Genomic DNA, 23525 nt, shown 5'->3' with positions numbered 1-23525 from the left:
GGTCGGGGTGTCAGAAGGTACGGTCAGGGTGTCAGAAGGTACGGTCGAGGTGTCAGAAGGTACGGTCGGGGTGTCAGAAGGTACGGTCGGGGTGTCAGAAGGTACGGTCGGGGTGTCAGAGGGTACGGTCGGGGGGTCAAAGGGTACGGTCGGGGTGTCAGAAAGTACGGTCGGGGTGTCAGAAGGTACGGTCGGGGTGTCAGAAGGTACGGTCGGGGTGTCAGAAGGTACGGTCGGGGTGTCAGAAGGTACGGTCGGGGTGTCAGAAGGTACGGTCGGGGCGTCCGAAGGTGCGATCGGGGTGTCAGAGGGTACGGTCCGGGTGACGGAAGGTACGGTAGGGGTGACAGGAGATACGGTCCGGGTGACGGAAGGTACGGTAGGGGTAACAGGAGATACGGTCCGGGTGTCAGCGAGCATGGTCGGGGTGTCAGAAGGCGCGGTGGAGGGATTGGCCTTTTTACAAACCCTTTCGTTATGTCCCGGTTCACCACACTTCGGACAAGAGGCCCTAGGACAGAATCTTTTAACGTGTCCGAATTCTCCACAATTAAAGCAAGTTAAGGAGGCTGAGGAAGCATACATGTGGTATTCCCGATCATCCAACGATACTTTAAAGGATATATTTAAACCTGTATCGGCTCCGCGATCCTGGAGAATCATGTACACCTGCCTCCTAAAGCTCATTACGTGTTTGACACGATCACTGCGACACCCGAGCGGAATCATTGAGATTCGGGAAACAATTTTACCATAACGAGACAGAACGGATAGGAGTTTCTCGCCTGGCATAAACGGTGGAACGTTGGATATTGTTATCTTGGTAGCTGGCGTATCTATAGGGGATACCGTAATATAATGACCCCCTTTTATGGTTAGACCGGTACTAACGACGTCATGAACGAGTTTTTCTTCTGACACGAAGACAACAAATTTCTGGTTCATTCGTGATGCCGCACGAACATTACCGTCTCCTATGATGGATCCCACGGCAAGGATAATGTCCTCAGCCGGAGCTCCTTCAGGCGGAACACATGCGAATGCATGCTTACGCGTTAAATTTTCGAACGCCTCGTAACGAGAGCGTGTATTCGCCATACCAGCGAAATCCCCCCCCCCCCCACCCCCCCTTGTCCGAACCGGACAAGAAGGTATCAAACCTAAATAATCGGACTAAAGTAAATAATAAACGTGCATTATAAGCACAAAAATGGCTTACAAAGCGTCGTCAAAGCCAGTAGGCCGCACCCAAAATGGGCTCGCTCTCAATCCTCTCTCTCTTGAAGACAAGGGTGCAGAACGGATGAAAACAAATGCCGAAGCACACAGGATGGAAAAGGAGAGGGAGGGGGGCAGGGGAGGGCAGGAGAGGGGGGAAAACTCACAACGGACTCACCAAAACACCGAGCAATTGCTCACAGCCGCCATGACGCTACACCCAACGCACCGACAGCCGATAGGTGGCGACAGAGAGAGAGAGAGAGAGAGAGAGAGAGAGAGAGAGAAAAGTGGGGGAAAAAAGAGGGGAAAGGAAAGAACAAAAGAAAGAAAGAAAATGAAAGAGAAATAGATAGTTAGATGCATAGTTATCAGAAAATCAGAATAACTCTGGCTTACCTCCTCATGCAGAAAGGCGTTGTTACAACAACAACAAAAGGCATGCTTGCACTGCTTACATGTAAAGTGCATGCAGCCACCTTTTGCCAGAGCATAGCGATACTTGCATTTGGGGCAATCTGTAACGAGGAATATTTAATCAAACTTTGCTTCACATGAAATGAACTTTCACTCTACATTCCATGCAATGGATGACACAACATGTTGTGTTCTTATGTGAAATATCATAGGAATAGTGTGAAATTTTAAAAACAATAAACATGTTTTCCTACCTGAAGCATTAAAAAACAAACATTATTGCTTTTATTATGTTAAACTAAATCTTATGGAGCAAAACAATAGCGGTTGCAAGACTATTTTTGGACTGAGGGCAGAGCAACGTGAAAGACAGAATTTACGTTTGGGCCGAACAATCTCATAATCCAAAGAAAGCACAAGCTAACAGCTTCTTCCAAATTATGAATAGAGGGAAAGTAAAGTACGTAAAGTTATTGCAATCCTTACCAATGCCATTTTCTGCCAGGTATGCCGCGAGCCCTGCTGCTTGGTACTCTGGGTCATTTTCATGTTTCCACTTGGTGAACTCTTCACAGGTGAGCCCTTCATGCTGCTTCTCCCACTAAATACAAATCATAAAGCAGTTTTTACAAGGACATAATTTCAGTTATAAAAGTATGATACATAAAACATTTAAAAAAAAAAAATCAGGTTTGAGTGGTTACAATTAAAAAGTTTAGTTTAAATTATAAGAGCACAATATAAAATGCTATTATTTTGCATCATGTATTGTGTGGGAGTTTTCAAGAAATTTTCATACAACAAGACAATAATACAGGTGAGACTTCCCTTTTCTCTGATGCGTGGGGTGGACGCAGTTTTGGAAACCATGTACGAGACGAGAGCCAGTGACGAGCAGCTCCCAAACCGAAAGCCAAACAGAGCTCGATGAAATTCAGTCATGAGGAAGGCCAGTGATGATCAGCCTCTATCAGGTCTAGTGGACCCCTTTGTTCAGTCAAAACCAACATCTCCTGGTATGCCCTCCATCTTCTTTCTCCTCCTCCAAAAACATAGGGTAATCCCCAGCTTGGGTCAATTCACCCAGAGACAAAGCCACAATCAGTCTCCTCCAAAACTCCCCTGTGAACAGCTTGCTCTCACGTGCTCCTTTTACATAGAGATTCCTGATCTCTCCAAAGACACACACAAGCCCTCCTCTTCTTCCTCGCCTCCAGGTCTCTTTCTAGTTCTCCTCCATCCTCCAAGCGAGGTGTCTCACGTTCTCTCTACACTCACCACAGTCTAGCTATTGGATCCCTCTCCCCCTTCCACGTAACAATATATTGGATGTAAAGTGCCTTCCCCCGGGGATACAGCAACATGCCGCTTAATTCTAGTTTATTCTGGCCTCTGTCATACATCCAGAAAGTTCCAGTGATTCAAAGACTCAAGCTGCGTTTGTACATAAAGTGATCACACCCATATTCTGCTACGGATCTGAGGCTTCGACACGAACAGCTACAATTAAGGCCCTCATCAATGGTTTTGATAGGAGAGCCATTCATCGTATCCTACAATTCCCCTGGCAGGATCACATAACAAATTAACAATTTCAGCACATCTCCCAAAATGAATGACATGGCCTCCACTATCGACCTTGCCCAACTATGACAGTTTAGCCATGGATGCCATCATCAAGGTAGCGATGCATCAATCACACTCTTTTCAGACCCTTCTACTGACTGGATGCATCCAAGACATAGACCGCTCACACACCATATGGAAAGACACGTTGACTCCACTTCTGCAGCACATCGGTTTGACTTGGGATGACGCAATATGAGTGGCACAACGCAAGCTAACCTAGAGATCCGTCATTGCTGCAGCTACATTGCGAAAGCAAAAGGTCAGATGAATCAATTCCACCATGATTTGTGAGCATTATCATATGAATTACTTGCAATGTATTCACAATTGGAGTTCAAAAGAATCAATGGAGGGTAATTAGATGAATGAATGAATGAATGAATGATCGTTTTAAGGCCATTTTCCCCGCTAGAGCGGGGGTTAGCCTTGCGGGCCCCATGACAATCATGGTTCCCTGTTTGAGGCAATGTTTTTATGGTCGGATGCCCTTCCTGACGCCAACCCTTGGTCACGCTCTTACGATGCGCAGGGATACGGTGTACCTATTCTAACCCGGGGTACACACGGGGATCATTCATCCCAGCAAGCTGGTACTCAATTAGCCGACCTCGGAAGGATGACAGGCTGAGTCAACCCCCCTGGCGTTAATTCAGCGATCGACCGGGATTCGAACCCAGGATCCTAGGATCCCAAGGTGGCACCCTGACCGCTAAGCCAACACCAGCCAATGGAGGGTAATTAGATAAAAAAGGGAAAAAATTCTAGATTTGTTATTCTTAATATGTTCACGTAAGTAAATCATTTTGTCTTGGAATAATATCCACAATGTATGAGCTCAAATTACAAATATAAATATTACAGCTACAAATATAAATGAACCATGATGCTTTGTTATGATTGAAATACAGTGAAACCCCGATTTTACGCACCATGATTTAACGCGAGTTCGGATATAACGCGATGAGTCATTGGACCTTTTTTTTTTTTTTTTACTCTTTCCGGAACTTCTTTCCGGAAATGGAAGAAACTGCTAGAAAAAGAAAATCTTTTTCTGTGAAAGATAAGCTTCACGCACTTGGCGCGATCAAGACTAAAAGTCAAACTCAAGTTGCACGAGACCTCGGGATACCGGAATCAACACTTCGTGGCTGGAAATCTCAAGAAGAAAAGTTACGTGTGTCACTTTGCAAAGTTGAAGAAGAAGCAGGACTAAAAGCCAAACGCCTGAAGACAGCCATAGATGTCAGCCTCGATGACTCCCTGTACGAGTGGTTCGTTCAAGCTCGCTCAGAAGGCCTTCCAATTTCCGGTCCTATTCTCAAAGCTCAAGCCGAGAAGTTTGACAAGCAGATCAACGGAGAAACCTCACAGTTCAAAGCTAGCAATGGATGGCTAGACCGGTTTAAATGCCGTCACAGGATTTCTCAAGTGTTAGTGTCAGGAGAAATTCGCTCAGCCGACAGTGCCGCCGCCAGCGAATACCCGGCTGAACTAAAAACTCTCTTAGTTGTACACTTGTTCTTCCACGTAGCCACCTTCTTCTGTGACGAAACAGGCCTCTGCTACAAGATGATCCCAGACGGTCGGATGTTTTCGGATGTTAGGTCAACATTGGGTCAGTTTGAACACTGATTTTCTTAAACCCGGATTTAGCGCGACCCCGCTTTTTTCGCGATGACATTTTATGGACCTCCACGATCGCGTTATAACGGGGCCACACTGTACTTACAGGTTTTTTGCATTTACTGCAGGTTCTTTTATTGCAATGAGGGCAAAGCATCTTCAGCTGCTGTCCATCATGGAGAATTCCATTTGGGCACTGAAAAGAGAACAATGACAGGTGTCATCAGATGTTTGGAAGATAATAATTGGCAGATTAATAAAGACAAGCTACATCATGATGGAGTGAGGAGTGAGTAAGTGGGGGAGCGTGAAGATGTGGAAGGAAGGAAGTGAAGAGGGAGACTCGGGAATGTCATGGTAACTAGGGTGGGAACATCGGGAACGGGAACGTCACAACACAAGATGGCAGTGCGGTTTGTCATAATAAAGTTGCCAAAAGGATTGATCCTGCTTGGGGGTAAAAATTGGCTTCTCAGCACTGGTCCAAAAGACTTCCATTTTCCAATTTCTGGAAGAGGACGTTTCTCATCCTTGTTTGAAGAGACTCGCTTCTAAAGTTAGGAATATAACTCCAGGTTTGTTTGTGTTACCATCGATTATTGTCCATTTTTATTTGCGAAGATTGTTATTCGTGCGCTGTGCTCATTGCCATGTCTTCTTTTAGGCCTGTTTGGTGGTTATTTTGCTCTGATGCGCTCTGCTCGGCTGTTTCGGCCTACCCATTTAACTGCTTACCCACACACCTATTCATCGTTCCTATTCTCACGCTCATTCTAACTCCTTCCTTATGTGGCCACAGTGTGGCAAAAAATGCGACAGGTTTGAAATGTAAATATATTCTGATTATAGAAATTATATGTTCAAGTGTATCAACAATTGTAAATTACAGACATTGGATTTTTTTCGGAATACACATTGTTTTGAAAATGATTTCAGTTAAATGGACCACTTGGTGGGAAACACATTCCGCTGTTCTGGTCCCCATGCCCCTCATAACGTTCACAAGAAATTCTAACGGAATGACATGAATGTCACTTGTAAAGTTTTATTTAGTTCATCGAGTGAGTGGCCTGTTTATGTTTCAAGTCGGGTGAGGAGGATGGTGTGATCGATGGTGTCAAAGGCGGCGCTGAGGTCGAGGAGGACGAGAATGTTGAGGTTGCCAGCGTCAGAGGAGAGGAGAAGGTCGTTGGTGATTTTGAGGAGAGCAGTTTCAGTACTGTGGTTGGAGCGGAATCCGGATTGGAATGTTTCATACAGGTTATTTGCAGAGAGGTGATGTTTGAGTTGAGTGGCTACAGCGCGTTCCAAAACTTTCGACAGAAAGGGTAGGTTGGAGATGGGTCTGAAGTTATTTAGGGTGTCAGGGTTTAGTCCAGGTTTTTTCAGAATGGGGGTAACAGCAGCAATTTTGAGGGATGGTGGGACGATGCCTGTAGACAGGGAGGAGTTTATTGTTGCAATGATAAGTGGAGAGAGAGCAGGAAGGGAGGCCTTGACAAAGCTGGAGGGGATGGGGTCAAGAGTGCACGTGGCAGTTTTCATTCCTATGAGGAGTTCAGAGAGGTCAGTAGGGGAGATTGGGGAGAATTGAGACAGGGGATGGCAGGATAAGGGGGGGCAGGTGGTTTGAGGTGGAGCGGGTGCAGCGGTGGTCAAGCTGTTGTAGATGTTTTCAACTTTGCGTTGGAAGAATGAAAGGAAGGAGATGCAGTTGTCTACTGTGAAGGACTGGGTGGTGGTGTTCAGGGGGCTGAGGAGTTTGTTTATTGTAGAGAAGAGTGCTTTTGGGTTTCCGGAGCCAGAGTGGATAATTTGAGAGTAGTAGGGCATTTAGTCATTCTTTTCAAGTTATCGGCTCCTGTTCAGTTCCCCTTTCCAATCAGGACTTTCTTTTTTATTTCTGTTTCTATCATTTCAATATAATATGTGCATCATATCCCCCACTTTCCTGTAGTCAAGAGTCAAGACACTTTTACACTGATTTGCCTCAGTTTTCCCCAAGAACTGTTGCATGGGAGGAGGAGGGGTGGGGGGGGGGGCAAAGGGGGGAGGTGGAAGAAGAAGTGTAATGCGCAACTGATATTAAACGATAATTCATGGAAGTGTTATTGGAAGCAAGTCAAAAGTGATTACAGTGAGGTAACAGTTTAGGACAGTAGTGAGAGGATAAAAAAAAAGTCATACATTGTTTGCACACCAGCGGAAGTTTGGCATCATCATCAGTGCACGATCACGAACTTTACTCTGAAAAAGTTCATAGACATCGGCATCCACAAAGGTTCGGAACTATGAAGAGGAGAGAAAATGAGTCGATTTAGTCGTTACCTTTGTTTTTCAACACAACCATTTTTCAACAATTCTGGAGAAAACATTTCAAAAACTTAAAAACGCTTTTGCTCATGCCAAAATATTGTCGCTTTCACCCTGTTGTGAAGACCTCAAGGTGACGGATGGCCGACCGAGGTTAATCTCCGAGGCGTACACCCAAACTATGGCTGTACGTTGTGCACATGCGGGGGATAGTGGAGGGCAGTGAGGTCCTTACCTGTATGGGCGGACGCGACTGAGGTTTATTCCGCAAACCCATGAACGAATAAACAAGACAGACAAGAAATGGAAAATGTACAAATAATGGTTTAATGAAAATAAATGCAAGTCGATAAAAAGAATGTTGAGGTAAAATCTATAATTCCTAATTGGGGCACCCCCATTCAGACACAAATACATGACACGGGGAGAAATAAATGAAAATAAAAATGTGGTGTGTAGTGTTGGCTGGGACTCGGCTCTGGTCTCCCTCGATGGCGGTCACTTCGCCTTTTTGCTCCCTCGCTCAAATGTTCTCTGTGACGTCACCCGCGCTCAAATCACCGAGCGCCGTCGCATCAGTCTATGGCCATGACCAATCGTTCCTCTTGGGGCGGGGCCTCACGGCCTTTCTTGATGCCCATCGAGAAGATTCAAGCTGGGTGGTTTAAGTCGAATGTCCGGATCCGGTTGGCGATTGCGTTATTTAATTGTAGGCGCTGATCGCATGGCTGGTGGTGCAAGTGTCATGAGGAACGAAGGGAAAAAAATACAGAGGCGACTACACACAGGGAATCTACCCTCACTAATTAGCATAGCTCCACCCCTTGCATGGAGACAAATATACGCTTACGCGACATCCGGGCCTGCTTAGTAACATCGAGGTGTCCACACGGCATACTGAGCACGCTAATCTATACAATTCTACCTGGACGAAGGTATTTCATAACTTACCCCCACAAACGTAACAATATTTTATTTCAATAAGAGGCAACCCTCATTGAATATATGGAGGGGGTTGTTTTTAACAATGAGCACAAAGTAACAACATGCACAGTTATGAAAAGGACAGCATATGGACTTGTAATCTTATAAATAGCCAAAAAATGGTATTGGTGAATCGATCTCCGAGATGGATTACATTAAAAACTATAAAGGCACTCGGCGGAGCGCAAACGTCCGCCACACAGTGCCTGATCCAATTGAACATATCAAGCCCAACAAGTTTTTGAAATATCGTGCCGTACTGTGTCGTGTTTTTGTCACATCTCTCAATGGGGAAGAATCACTGAAAATAAAAAAATATCTCAGATCCAGATCCAGATCTTCACCAAAATCTAATCAATTTGTCCTTGTCACACACCCAACCTGTCCACTAGGCTTCGTCCAAATCAGTTATAACTTTTTGAGATATGGTGGTATATCAAGGTTTCAGCCCTACCACTCAATGGTGAAATATTGGTTCACGAGTTATCAAACAGAGTGACCACTATATTCGTCATGGGTGTGTCTGTCTGTCTGTCTGTCAGTCCGCAGCATAACTACCCGATGATATCATCCGATCATGATGAAACTTGGGTGGGAGGTTGATATCATGATCTAGTTGTGTCCTGCCTAGAGTGGGCGTATTGCGCCCATTGTGGGCAGAGCCACGCCCGAAAAAGATGTCTTTTTAGGGGGTAATCGAGTTCAAGCTACATCTTCTCCGAGGGGTTTGGTGGAATCTGACAGGGTTTCAGTATTTGGTTAGGCCAATGTCATGTGTCTAGCCCCACGGAGCTCGATTTTTCATTTTTGGACCCAAGGTCAAGGTCACAAGGTCACCAAATTTAGAAAAGTCGATTTTTGATGGTTTTATTACATTGTTCGCTTCCTGATAGGGTGAAATGTCGTACATGATCGTATATTGTCACATACATCATGAAATACAAGTTTTCCAACAAATTTCAGAATCTTCGACCTTTGAAGGTCACAAAGGTCAAATTTTCAAAGTTGTCGGAATGGAACCGAATTTTCGGTATTGTGTAGCTAACTAACCTCATAACTGATTATACATTATTTCTATCTCATTTCAAGTTCAGTAACCTTCGTTTTGACATTTCAAGGTCACAAAGGTCAAATTTTCAAAGTTGTCGGAATCAAACCAAATGTTTGATATTGTGTAGCTAACTAGTCTCATAACAGATAATACATTCCTATTTATATATTTTCAATGTCGGTTTTGACGTTTAAAGGTCACAAAAGACGGCCATTTCAAAGTAGTCCGTCCTTTGTCATTGAATACCGCTCGCTCGTGAACCGTCGTCGTCTCCTAACTTGTCACATTAAAATTTCTCAGATCTGGAACCGGATTCCGATCTTCACCAAAATCGAATGAATTCTTCCTTGTCACACACACAACCTCTCCACCAAGTTACGTCAGAACCCGTCCACAACGTTTTGAGATATCGTGATATACTGTCGGACCTTAACATTCGCAAACCCCACATATTCATGGGGGGAAGGGTGTGCGGAGGGGAGTTGAGGACTTAGGATTGAGGGGAAGGGGGGTGAGTTGAGGAGTTGGGTTGGCAGGTGGGGGGGGGGGGGTCTTGCGGGGGTTCGAATTCTTGAGTTGGGGGAAGGGGGGGGGGGGGGAAGAAAATATTGGGGGGTGGGATTGACTTAATCAAGCAACATCGTTGAACATCTCTGTTGTGAGATAATATTAAATTCACATGATATTTAACTATTCTTTGCATAATGTTGTTGAAGTCACATATTTTTTTTTTTTTTTTTTTTTTTTTTTTTTTTGTATACAAGATCGAGGCTCGTGAAAGAGCGAACATTAATCACACAGAAAGACAAACCGACACATAAAACATATAACATCGGGAGCGGTAGACAAGATGGGGAGAGAGGGGGAAGGACACAAACACAACATTTGAGAGCAGGGACCGAGAGACATGGAGACATCGAGAGATCTGAGAGAGGGCGAGGGCTTTGGGTGGGGGGGGGGGGCATGGGAAGGGGGCGGTGGGAGAGGTATAAAACATATGGACACTGCCAGGACTTCCAGGAAAGAAGTTGGAATTTCAAACAAGGTGGATCTGGGGTGAATTAGCGGGGGTAGAAAAGATCAAGGTTTTGGATGGGGGAAGATAAGAGATGGTGGTGAACAGCTGTTTTAAAGACCTGGAGGGAGGAGTGGGATTGAAGGGAGTGAGGGAGTTTGTTCCAGAGGCGGGAGAAAAGAGGAATGAAAGAGTGAAGGTGAGCAGAGAGCCGAGATTTCAGCAGTTTAACCATCAGAGGGTTGCTGGCAGATCTTGTGCGACCTGTAGGAATATTTGGGGGACAGAGCACAGAGAGAGCTGGGGGTGCAAGGCCGGAGAGGAGTCGGTAGAAGACAGAAAGACCACCTACCTGCCTGCGGTGAGTGAGTGAAAGGCCCTCAGAGATAGCTTCATCGCGGGAGATTCCAATAATTCTGAAAGCTTTGATTTCAACAGCGTGAAGCCGAGCTAGGTGTGAGGCAGGAGCACCGGCCCATAGGGGAGAACAGTATTCCATTGAGCTGCGGATGAAAGCCTTGTATGTGGTGAGGAGCTCAGGTGTGCCGAGGAAGGACTTCGCACGACGGAGGATGCCCAGTCGGCGACTGGCTTTGGAGGCCAGCTTGGAAATGTGGTTTTCCCAAGAAAGATCATGGCAGATAGTGAGACCCAAAATCTTGAGCGACAGAACTTCTTGGAGAGGATTGTTGAGAAAGTAGATGGGAGGGTTGTCCAGTCGATCTTTTCGGAGAGACATAGTAAGAGTGTGAGATTTGTCAGGATTGAAAGACATGTTCCACTTGTTTGACCAGTCTGTGATTTTGTCCAGGTCTTCAGAGAGTGAGGAGGCAGCAGACTGCCGATCTGAGGGAAGAGGAATGGAGTGGCAGAGAGTGGAGTCATCAGCAAAGAGATAGAGAGGATTTTCGAGAGAGTCAGAGAGATCATTGATGAAGACCAGAAAAAGCACGGGGCCCAGAACACTGCCTTGGGGAACTCCAGCCTGAACAGGAAGAGGAGATGAGAGAAACCCATTCAGGGCCACATGTTGACGACGACTAGAGAGGAAGTCCGCCAGCCATGCGTGGAGATTTCCATGGATACCAAAGGAGGAGAGCTTGGTGAGCAGAGCGGGGTGCCAGACCGTGTCGAAGGCACGTGATATGTCGAGGGAGACAGCTCTAATTTCCTGTTTGGCATTGAGGACCTCCATCCATTGTTGAGACAGCAGAAGCAGCATGTCCAGAGTAGAGTGACCTGGTCTGAAACCAAATTGATGATCAGAGATCAAGCCATTGGAGAAGAGGAAAGATTTCATATCCGAAGCAATGATGGATTCCATGACTTTGCTGATAATTGGGAGAAGGCTGATTGGTCTGTAGTTGCTAGGATCTGTTTTTGCACCTTTTTTGTGCAAAGCGGTGATGTTGGCTGATTTCCAAGCAGATGGCAGTTGACCTTGAGCAAAAGAGAGGGTGAAGAGAACAGAGAGAGGGTGAGATAGGGCAGCAGAGCAGAATTTTAGGACCCGTGGGCTGATGCCGTCGGGTCCAGTTGCAGAATCAGAGTCGAGGGTTGACAGAAACTTTTCCACCTTGTCAGGAGGAAAGGACACGGAGTCCAGGAGCAGCAGGGTACGACTGGGTATGGTGGGTACAGAGAGGGATGGGTTTGGGACACAAGATTTAGAGGCAAACACAGAGTTGAGGCATTCAGCTTTTTCACGTGCGTAGCCGTTTGAGGTAAGGGAGGGGATGGAGGGGGAACAAACACCAGAAACGGATTTGACCAGACGCCATCAGGATTTGGAAGAGGGAGACAGATAAGAGAGTTCGGTCTTGAGAACGGAGAGATATTTTTTCCTGGCTCTCCTGAGGGTGGACAGGAGTACTCACATACACCACATTTTTACAGAACGTGGGATTTCAGCAGGTACATGATAGTCAATTATAAAAAGATCAGTATTATTAAGTTCTTCGTCAACCAAAGTGTACCTGTGTATCCAGCAATGAGAACAGGTTGGTTAGATTCTCCTCACTATTAATGGTTGGGGCAGGACATATTGGGCAGTCAAGGTCAGCAATGTTTTTCTCCTTGATAATGCAGCTAAAATGGCTCTTGTAGCATGACTCACATACACCACATTCACAAAATATGATGTTGACCCTCTGGAAGAAAGGCACAAAGCATCGACTCAACATATGCAACTTCTCAAACTTGTGCAGCCTCCACCGAGACTGGCCTTTAGTCTTGTGAAGAGCGAGCTCTGTTATAAAAAAATAAAATAATAATAATAAAAAAACAGCTGCTGTAATTTGGAGAAAAAAAATAGAACATTTTACCAGTGTCAAAGGACAAATAAATGAAAAGAGATAGAATGAAACAATAAATTTACACACACACACACACACACACACACACACACACACACACACACACACACACACACACACACACACACACACACACACACACACACTTGTGTCAACGGCTCAACTGACGTCGAACACGTTGAGGCGGGAGGTTAAAATCCCGAGATGTACCAAACGCTTTTAATTCCTGTGGCGACATCGTGAATGATGATGATATTATGCTCATGCGGGCGGGACTGAGGAGAATCATGAGAACCTTAAAGCTTGTAAAACAAAACGGGTTTATTCCCGAAACACAACAAAATAACTGGAGAAGATGAATTCAATAATAACGACATACAATGAGGTAAACAATGGTAAAATAAATCCTACAAAAACTAAGGTGCCTCACTCCAGTCACAAGCACAGACAGGGAAAGGGACAAAACCATGTGATCTATCTCTGGTGGCAGAGGGGTTGGGGAGGATGGGTTCAGAGCAGGTTATGAGGAGGTTATGGTCAGAATGATGAGGAGACAGCAAGATGACAAAGAGGTGATGATGATACGAGTGGGACGATGTAAAGACAACAGGCAGACGAACACAGGCACAGGGCCAAGGCCAAGGCAGGCAGGTAGGACAACCTCGTTTCAGCTCTCCTCACTCCCTGAACTTCACCAAAATCCATTCATTTCGTCCGTGTCACATACACTACCTCTCTGCCAAATTTTGTCCGAATCCATCCAAAACGTTTTGAGATATTTTGTTCGCAGACAGAGACAGACAGACAAACAAACAAACAAAAAACAGACAGACGGGTGAAAACACAACCTCTATCCACCTTTGGTGACCCAGGTAAAAGCAACAGACGGATCACACAATGCCAATCTTCATGACAGGGGATTAGAATTAACAATGCAATAGATGGATCATACCATACCAATCTATGTGACGCGGTAGATTAAAGGGAACCCAAAGGCAATTTTGTTTTTCTGAAAACCATTGAAAATCATTAATCACGGTCAAATTGAAAGGAGAGCTTTTTTGAATAATTTATTTGCCAATCACAAAGTGTCAAAAAATCCCTAAAGTGCCGATTGTCGATTTTGCCAGTGATGTCACACTATGAACTCACCTCGATCCAAATGGTGGGCTGTACATAGAGAACGGTGTATTTCGAGCTCGGATTCCGATACCGGTTCCTCAATCATGAGCAACTCTATAGGTTCTCAGTATGTTGAAACTGATCAGTGGGATTTTGAAAAAAACTATTGGGGACAAAATTAGTGATGGAAACGCTTTCGGGGGAATTGTGTAGCCGTATAGTTTTGAGCCTTGCGTGAGCGATTCAGATGGAGATTGTGTTAGTGAAGATGCGGCGTTAGTAGTGCAGATGAAAATGCCGGTCGCATGTTCACTAAGATTTGTAGGTTTTGTTTTTCCGTTCAATTGACCGTTTATCAGGGATTTTGTATAGTCATACTGCAATGGAGTATTAATGCCTGAAACGGCAAATTCTTCTTCTTCTTCATCTTGATGCCAGCTGCTTGCTTCCCACGGATGGTAGTATACCCCCAATCAACGTTCCATTGACTGCATTCATTGTTCAACACGATTTTGGTTTTCGATACAGATCCCACAGTATCTTCTCCAAAAAGTAGGCAAACCCAGGGCAATGCACTGGATAAATTCATCCCAATAGAGTGTAAATAAGATATACAAGTTAATGTTAAAAAAGGGATGTGAGTGTTAAGCTAAATGAAGTTAATGGTAAGAATGTGGTTAGGTCATTGAGGATAAGTGAATAGAAAAATCAAGTTAATTTTGTGTTGAGAAGGCACAAATGGAATGGACAAATGGCCTCAAGAAGCTCACATCACTGGGAAGGAAGAATATGATAATGGCTAAATAATATGATAATATGATGAAAATGATAATATGAGGAATATGATAATGGAGGGAAGAATATTGTAACGATTTTGAGAAGTGTAACGGGTTTTGAGAAGTGTAACGGGTTTTGAGGAGTGTAACAATTTTGGAGGAAGGGTAACGGATGTGAAGAGTATGGTTTTGGTATGGTAACATCCTGGTAATGTAAATAATGGTCGCAGCCGTCCTCCTAATTAATTTCATAGAACATACACGCAGGTCACGATATATCTTTTAAATAGTGTATTTCCTTATTCCATGTAGGCTAAGTATGTGTTTTCCACTAGATTGACTTTGCATTGTATCAAACAAAATAAGCGTAGGCCCTTCCAATTTCCCCAAAACCTCCCTTCCAATTGCCTTCCGCATTTTGGCTGGTTTTCTTCAAACCACCATTGGCCACGAGGTAAGGTTGGGGAAGAAAGGCGTGTCTCCACCTCGTCATAAGAAGCAAGGAGTGAACCAGCCCTAACAGCCAATCAACACCGCGGTGAGTGACCCGGTAGGCGCGCCCTCGGAGTCGGCGGCTTGATTTCGCTGGAGGTGATAAAAGCGACTGCAGGGGACTGCTTTACCAGTGCAGATGAGAGATGACTGGAGAGAGGCCTTGAGAGATACGCTGGGGGATGACCTGGACGAGGAGCGCAATCCACCGCAAGCCCTACCTACCTACCTACCTGCCTGCCTGCAATACCCCCCTGTCGTTGGAGAGACGCGCTGAACGGAGGGAGACGGCTCCACCCCAGGAAGAGGAGCAGGTGTGCCGAGCCAGCGCGTGACGGCCGCGGATACGCGACGGAGGTTTTCCCGCCAAAACCGCGAGGGGTGCTGCGGCCTCCGACCTTGCCTTCCTCTCAAGCAATCAACCTCGAGCCATTACCTGCCTGCAATATCCATCGTGTGAGTGTGAACGTCCTGTCCTACTCGTTTGTCTTGGGGATTAAGTAAATGAAATAGAATAAGTTAACAATGCACTGTGTGACTGCTCTTTTCCATCTATTGCTGTAAATAATATTGGTCGCTCTAAAATATTGCTTGTGTGTGTATAATAAATCTGTTCTTCCTCCAAACTCTGTCTTTCTTCTCTCTTCTTCTCTTTCGGTCGCTTTAGAGGTTTCCCAATTGAATATCTGTAGCGCGATTAGTCAACGTTCGGGTGGAATCGGGTTCTAATCGGGGAGTAACTGTTCGGACGCGGTTAAATACACCACCGCTCGGTAAAATAACATCCAAAAACCGTGTCCGTAACAATATAATAATGGCTGGAAGCTTGGTCAAAAAGGAATAACATCTGTGCAGTTCACTTCATGATGATGGAGAAAAACGTTTGTGCCACCTCCTCCCACACCTCCTGTATATCTTCGTAAGGTAGATACAATTAATTTAAAGAAATATGATGGCTTCCCAAATACCACAATCAAAATAATGATCAAAATAATGATCAAATCACAAAAAACTCATGCAAAAAAATTCTATAAAACATGTTCACCGTCACCGAAATGCCAAATTCAGGAAAAAAGAGCACCAAACCAGCAAATTAGGCTTCTTCTTCTCCTCTGAAAGATATAACAAAGTATTTAACACCCACAATAAAATGCAGATGAGACAGCTGTGTTGATTCCCCATCTGAAGAAAAGAGACCCTCCTGTACCCCCTCACTCCCAATGGAAGTCACAAATTAAAATCACCATTTGACACATGCCGTGTGCTGTGTGCAGGAAGGGTGTCGGAGTGAACTCCATTCAATGTACAATGTGCGCTGAGTGGGTTCATCAAAAATGTAGTGGTCTGAGAGGGTCATTAACCAGTGTGGCAGCTACATTCAAATGTAAGTTGTGCACAGAGGGAGCTGCAGATGGAGGAAATGTTGAGTTGGATCTTGGAGACGGCGTGAAGCTGGAAGGTGTGAAAACATTTTGCTACCTCGGAGACATGCTGAATGGAGAAGGTGGATCAGACTCGGCAACGGTTGCTCGAGTGAGATGTGCATGGAAGAAGTTTCGGGAACTGAGTGGCGTGCTGATGAGGAGGGGAGTGTCGTTAAAGCTGAAGGGAAAGGTGTATGCTGCATGTGTGAGAAGTGTTATGATTTATGGGAGCGAGACTTGGGTAATGAACGTAGAGCAGCAACGAAGGCTGGAAAGGGTGGAAATGCGAATGGTTCGGTGGATGTGCGGAGTGTCGTTGAGAGAAAGGAAGACAAATGATGAATTGCGAAAGATGATGGGAATAGAGCCTGTGAGGGATGCTGTGAAGAGGAACAGTTTGAGATGGTTTGGTCATATGTTGAGGAAGGATGAAAGTGATTCGTTGAGAAGAGTGATGGAAATGAATGTAGAAGGAAGTAGAGGACGGGGAAGACCGAGAAAGACTTGGCTAAAGATGGTGGAAGAAGAAATGCGGGCAAGGGGGTTAACAAGGAGAGATGCAGAAAATAGGGCAAAATGGAGAAGATTGTCACGGGGCCCGCAAGACTAACCCCCCTCTAGCAGGGAAAATGGCCTTAAAATGCCTGTTGTTGTTGTTGTTGTTGTTGTTGTTGTTGTTGTTGTTGTATTTGACACATTTTAATATGGCCTTCATCTAAAGGTGGTTCTTCATAAGCTAACAAACACAAATGAACTTGATTGTGAAGACAAACAAATATGGTATTTATGCTAATGACAGTGAAAGTGATGAAGTGTAATAGCAATTACAATAAATTAAAAAGTTAGAAAGCTCATAAAAAGGAGAAAGATGAACTAAATAGGAAGTGGTTTATAAGGGAAACATGGATTGAAGTAAAAACTGAGAAACACGACCAACCTTGTGCACAGGGTAAGTGTCACTGCAGACAAGGCACTCTTTATTGAGGTAACGTACGGCTGCCACGATATCTGTGCAAGAGCGAACAGCCCTGACCACATCACTCACATCCGTTCCTGGAACATGATTCAAAACTTTGCAAGCAAGCATAGCACGACCCCAGCTGGGCAGGTCGTAGAATGCCAGCAGATGACGCATCTGTCGCTACAGAAGGAACAGGAAGTTGAATAATTTATAGGCAATGTATTATTCGTGAAGAACCAGTGTAACTTGTGCATGCACAATTATTACATTCATGTCACAGCAAAGAAGCACAACACATATTGTTGCGTCACACATGTGAGTTCTAGGAAGATGATAAATGAAGTTCTTCGATCTGGACAAACTCCGTGATGATATCATTACGACAATGTCATGACTGCAGCACCAGAAGGGCCTTTTGCATCTGCCATCAGCTTGGAAATCAGCCAACATTACCGCTTTACACAAAAAAGGTACAAAAACAGATCCTTGCAACTCCAGACCAATCAGCCTGCTCCCAATAATCAGCAAGGTCCTGGAATCAATCATTGCTTCCGATATCAAATCCTTCCTCTTCTCCAATGGCTTGATCTCGGATCATCAATTTGGGTTCAGACCAGGTCACTCTACTCTGGACATGCTGCTTCTGCTGTCTCAACAATGGATGGAGGTCCTCAACGCCAAACAGGAAATCAGAACTGTCTCCCTTGACATATCACTTGGTTTCGATACGGTCTGGCGCCCCCCCCCCCCCCCCTGCTCTCCAAACTCTCCTCCTATGGTATCAATGGAAATCTCCAAGAATGGCTAGCAGACTTCCTCTCCAGTTGTAGTCAACATGTGGCTCCAAATGAAATTCTCTCATCTCCGCTTACTGTTCAGGCTGGAGTTCCCCAAGGAAGTGTTCTGGGCCATGTGCGCTTTCTGGTCTTCATTAATGATCTCTCCGACTCTCTGGAAAATCCTCTCTATCTCTGTGCTGATGACTCCACTCTCTCCCACTCCATACCTCAAACCTCAGATCGGCAGACAGCAGCCTCTTCACTCTCTGCAGACCTAGATAAAATCACAAACTAGTCAAACAAGTGGAACACGTCTTTCAATTCTGACAAATCTCACACTCTCACTTTGTCTCTCCGAAAAGACCATTTGGAAAACCCTCCCATCTACTTTCTCAAAAAATCCTCTCGAAGAAGTTCTGTCACTCAAGCTTTTGGGTCTCACTATCTGCCATGATCTTTGCTGTGAAAACCACATTTCAAATCTGGCCTCCAAAGCCAGTCGCTGACTGGGCATCCTCCGTCGTGCGAAGTCCTTCCTTGGCACACCTGAGCTCCTCACCACATACAAGGCTTTCATCCGCAGCTCAATGGAATACTGCTCTCCCCTCTGGGCTGGTGCTCCTGCCTCACACCTAGCTCGTCTTCACGCTGTCTTTTAGGGCCTTTCAGGGCTTTTAGGCCTTTCAATTCTGATGGCCTTTCACTCTAACTGCAGGCAAGATGGTGGTCTTTCTGTCTTCTCCAGACTCCTCTCTGACCTTGCACCCCCTGCTCTGCTGCTCACCATCACTCTTTCATTCCTAATTTTTGGAACAAACACCCACACTCTCTTCAATCCCACTCCTCCCTCCAGGTCTTCAAAACAGCTGTCCACCACCATCTCTTATCTTCCCCCATCCAAAACTCTGATCTTTCCTACCTCCATTAATCCACCCCAAATCCACCTCCTTCAAATTATGTGTTTTATTCCTGAAAGTCCTGGTAGTGTCCATCTTGTTTATCCCAGCCCTATCTTGAGATCTCCCGATGTCCCTGTTCGCTACTATTATTGGCCTTCCCACTCTCTCACTTTCTCTCCCTCCCTCCCTCTCTCTCTCTCTCTCCCCCTTTCGTTTCCCGCTCCTTTTATTGTATGTACTATGTGTTAGCTCGTACATGAGCCTAAACTTAGCATTCAAAAAAGAGAAAAAAAAGTTGGATGTGGAACATTGGTGAACATCAATCTTCAAGTCTTTCCACAGATTCTAAATGGGATTCAAGTCTAGGCTTTGGCTGGGCCACTCGAGGACTTTCACATTTTTGTTCTGAAGCCAGTCCAGTGTTGATTTGGCTGTATGCTTGGGGTCATTGTACTGTTGGAACGTAAATCTTCACTGCAGTCTAACGTGTTTTGCACTCTAAAGCAGGTTCTCCTCAAGGATTTACCTGTATTCGGCTCCATTCATTGTTCCCTCTATCCTTGCAAGTCTCCCAGTCCGTGCCGCTGAAAAGCAGACCCATAGCTCTGTAGTTCTGTCAGTGTTCATTGGGTTCTTGGTCATTTCCCTGACCAAGGTCCTTCTTTCCCAGTTGCTCAGTTTGGTCTGACGGCCAGCTTTAGGAAGAGTCTGGGGTAGTTCCATTATCTTTCCATTTCCAAATGATGGAGCTGACTGTGCTCTTGGGAACTTTCGACACTCTAGAAATTGATTTATACTCTTTCTAGATCTATGTTGCCTCACAATTCTATCTCAGAGTTCTATGGACAGTTCCTTGGACCTCAGGGTAGAGTTTCTGCTCTGACATGACCTGTCAACTGTGGGACCTTTTATAGAAAAGTGTGTTTCTTTCTAAGTCACGTCAAATTAATGGAATTGACCACAGGTGGACTCCAATCAAGTTGTAGAGACATCTCAAGGATGATCAAAGGAAATATGATGCACCTGGACTCAATTTGGAGTGTCATAGCAGTGGGGTTGAATACTTATTGACTCAAGACATTTCAGATTTTCATTTTTAATTATTTTATTTTAAAAAATAAAATAAAATAAAATCCATTTTGACATTATGGGGTATTATGTGTAGACCAGTGACTAAAAATCTAAATTTAATCCATTTTAAATTCAGGCTGTAACACAACAAAATGTGAAAAAGTCATGGGGTGTGAATACTTGCTGAAGGCACTGTATAGTGTTTCAAAATATAATTAGATACTTTAGCAAAACTGCATATTTCCTTCATGAAATAAACAAAAAAAGTTGACACAAAACAGCCGACCTCAGATTCTCCTGGGGGCAATATGTTGTGCGGCTCGTCTTGCCAAACACGCTCTGCAAATGGACTAATAATCTCTCGCTGCAACTCAACAAGTGCCAGCTCTGCATCACCTCCTGTCTGTTGGAGCTTGCTGTGCACCCCAGATTCAAAGTAGTCCCCAAACCTCTGCAAATGTTTCATCTGAAAACACGAAACCAGCATGCATTAATTGGGAAACACACCGTGTGCCTCCACAGAAATTGAGGAAACTCACAAGCTGCATTCATTATCTGTGTTCTGGTGCACACGTTAAAAAAAAAAAAATCTCTCAATCATTTTAATTATATGTAGCAATTTTCAATTTTTGACTGGCCTTTTCTTTTGTCCTAGAGGCTCAAAGTGACATACATATATATATATATATATATATATATATATATATATATATATATATATATATATATATACGTATATATATATACATACATACATATATATATATTACGGTGGAGATTTAAAAATTGTTAAAAACTAAAGTTTCACGTTTGAAAGTCTTACCCCCTTAATCTGTTCCATATAATATAGAAACACTGTATAAAACGTTTGAGCACTAAACTATTATGTTTAGGGGTAGCTCAAGGGCCGCAAAGATTATGAAAATTATAAAAATTCAACGAATTACAAGTATATCAGACAGACTATGTCTTAATTTATTTTAAACAACACACTTGAACACGGTATTTATTTTTGAACACGTTAATCGTGAATTCTTTGTTCAGTTTCTGACAGAGTTCATAGTATCAGTCTGACAATGTCCAGCAAACCCCAAATTTATTATTTTCATGGCATCCCGGACAGTGTAGGTTTTCTGCTATCAGGGTACATTCTGCGATGGTCCTCGACAACTTGCAGCAGGAATTGCAGCTGAGTTTCATCGCGGGTTATCAACCCACTGTACTCCTGAATGAGTGCCACTCCACGTTCAGCGTAGTCATTGACAACTTTTAGAGAGTTGACTGTTTCTGCAGCCTGCTTGTAGTCGTCTCTGTCATCCCACAAGTCCGGATCAACTGCGAGAAATCCATCTGGAAGTTCCATCATTCGCAGAAGTTTCATTGACCTTGCTGTGACGAAATCTTCCAAGTTCTTGTTCTTGAATGAATCAAGAGCAACAGTGATTCGCTTGGAATTATCCTGATCTTGGTCTTCTTCATTCTTCATGGCACTCACCATCAGTCTCTTGGTTGCCGAACTGACCCGACTGTCGAAGAAAGCCAAGCTAACAAGTTCCTGTGACAAGTACCACACGTGATTGGAAAACTTGCGTGATATTGACTTTGAGATGGCTGGATGGATTGATGAGTATTCAAGCAGTGACTTCAGCAGCAGCAGGTCACTGTAAGGAGCACCTGATGCTTGAGGTGCAGAGATCCAGGCTGTCAGGTAGACACGTACTGTGAATACACACACATCACATAATCCTCTCTTTTCTGCAGGAGTCAGTTTGAATTGAGCCTTGAACATCCAGATCTTGAGACAGTATATTACTTTGGACATCCAGCGGGCGTGGTGCATTGCTCCGGGTGACATGAATCGCACTCCTCTGGCAGGAGCAGCACCGAGAAAGACAATCACAAGTTCCAAGAATTCTTTATAATCATCTCTCGGCTGACTCTGTTCAAGATGCTTGGTGGCATAATCGATAGTGCCTTGCTTTATGTCTTCCACTAGACTTGCCACATCATCAGCTGCTGCAATCCCTGGTTCATACTTGGCCATGTCTATGAATCCCCAGTATTCCTGGAAGCGTTTGAAGAGTGGAACCTCGGGAGAAGATTTGGCTCCCATTCCCATACACACTTGGAACACTGCACCAATTATCAATTCCATAATGTGATGCCTGCAAGCTAGTGACAAGAGCTCCTTCTCAAGCTTCTGCTCTAGGAGGACACAGGCACCAGCGATCCGACCAGTGTTTGAGCTGGTCGTGTCAAAACACATAGCTCGGATGCTGTCGGCTACGCCCCAGTCTTCAATGGCTCCAAAGACAGCAGCAGCCTGAGCCTCGCCTGTTCCAGATGGAAGCTTGGCAACTGTGAGTAGCTGAGAAACTCCTTTCCCTGAAACCAATACTGGCAGGCGATCAACCTTCTCTTTTCCAATTAGATCAAGGATCAGTTTGCCGTCCCAGTGAACAACAAGGGGAACGTTACCCTGAAACTCCGCCTTTATATTTGCAGATCTCTGGACTCGGTGTTGTACTCTTTGTCGGCGAATTGAGTCTCTGTTTAGAGCAAGTTCATCAATGTTCTGTCCCAAGCTTTTGGCAGTTTCTGCTATAACAAAAACGGCTTTGCGGTCTGACACTTTTGTGTGATCTAGAGCGGCTGCGAGTTCTTCAGTAACGACAGTTTTTCGCCCCCTCTTTCTTTTTCGTGTCTGAAATGTGATGCCTCCAGCAGCTCCCTCACTTGCATTGTCCCCAGTTTCCATCTTTTCACTATCTTCTGCTGAGCTGTTTTCAGATTCAGAACCAGATGAAATCAGTTCAGCTGTAGAAGCTGCTAACTGTTTCATTTGCTCCATTCGCTGTCGCCTGGCAAGCATTTCCTCCTCTCTTTTGGACGCCGGTTTCTCCTTCGCAGCAAGCTTTACATCTACTCCAGCCAGTGACCCCCTTCTTCCCTTTTCTCGCTGGGCTAACAAGAAATCCTTGTCTTCTTGTAATACTGATGTATTGGTCAGAGCATCAGCATGAGCGACATCAAAAAGGTCTTCAAGCCTGGAAACAAAAGCCGACTCTCTCGCGAGTTGAGTTGGTGACGTTCGCGCTTTGTTCTTTTTCAGAAGACGCCATTCTTCAAATGTCTGCTCAAGCTTGGTTTGGCAGTTTTGATGAGCTCTCATCGGAATTCTAGCTTTCTTCCAAAAGTTAGCTATTTCCGTAATGGTAACATCCGACGATTGTCTTACGGTCTCCTTCAGATCGAGATGGTGATGTAGGAAGAATCCAAGAGCCATACGCAATGATGGCAACTTGCTGCCACTTAATTCAGTCACAGAGTCGCCAAGGAGATACAACTTGGTTTGAGATCTTGTTGCTTTTATCACAGATGACATTTTCAATCAGATATGAATCTGAAAGAAATAGAACATAGCATTAAGAAATTA

At 44.6% G+C, this 23525-nt stretch overlaps 1 protein-coding gene across 1 annotated transcript in view; it reads right to left on the bottom strand.

Annotated features, from left to right (window-relative positions):
* LOC137417998 (E3 ubiquitin-protein ligase RNF31-like) overlaps positions 1–22133 on the bottom strand; it is a 66353-nt gene extending 44220 nt beyond the window's left edge. The window contains exons 1-8 of the mRNA XM_078786207.1: positions 22092–22133; positions 20376–20555; positions 17317–17520; positions 12227–12400; positions 7075–7176; positions 4994–5083; positions 2122–2236; positions 1618–1736 (exon numbers count right to left, since the gene is read on the bottom strand). Of these exons, the coding sequence (XP_078642333.1) occupies positions 1618–1736; positions 2122–2236; positions 4994–5083; positions 7075–7176; positions 12227–12400; positions 17317–17520; positions 20376–20555; positions 22092–22133 (1026 nt within the window). The remainder of the gene's footprint in view (positions 1–1617; positions 1737–2121; positions 2237–4993; positions 5084–7074; positions 7177–12226; positions 12401–17316; positions 17521–20375; positions 20556–22091) is intronic.
* Positions 22134–23525: the final 1392 nt, after the last annotated feature.

Source organism: Myxine glutinosa, chromosome 10 (genome assembly GCF_964187855.1).
Source record: "Myxine glutinosa chromosome 10, kmMyxGlut1.1, whole genome shotgun sequence".
NCBI lineage: Eukaryota > Metazoa > Chordata > Myxini > Myxiniformes > Myxinidae > Myxine > Myxine glutinosa.
This window is presented reverse-complemented; position numbering and strand designations above follow the sequence as displayed.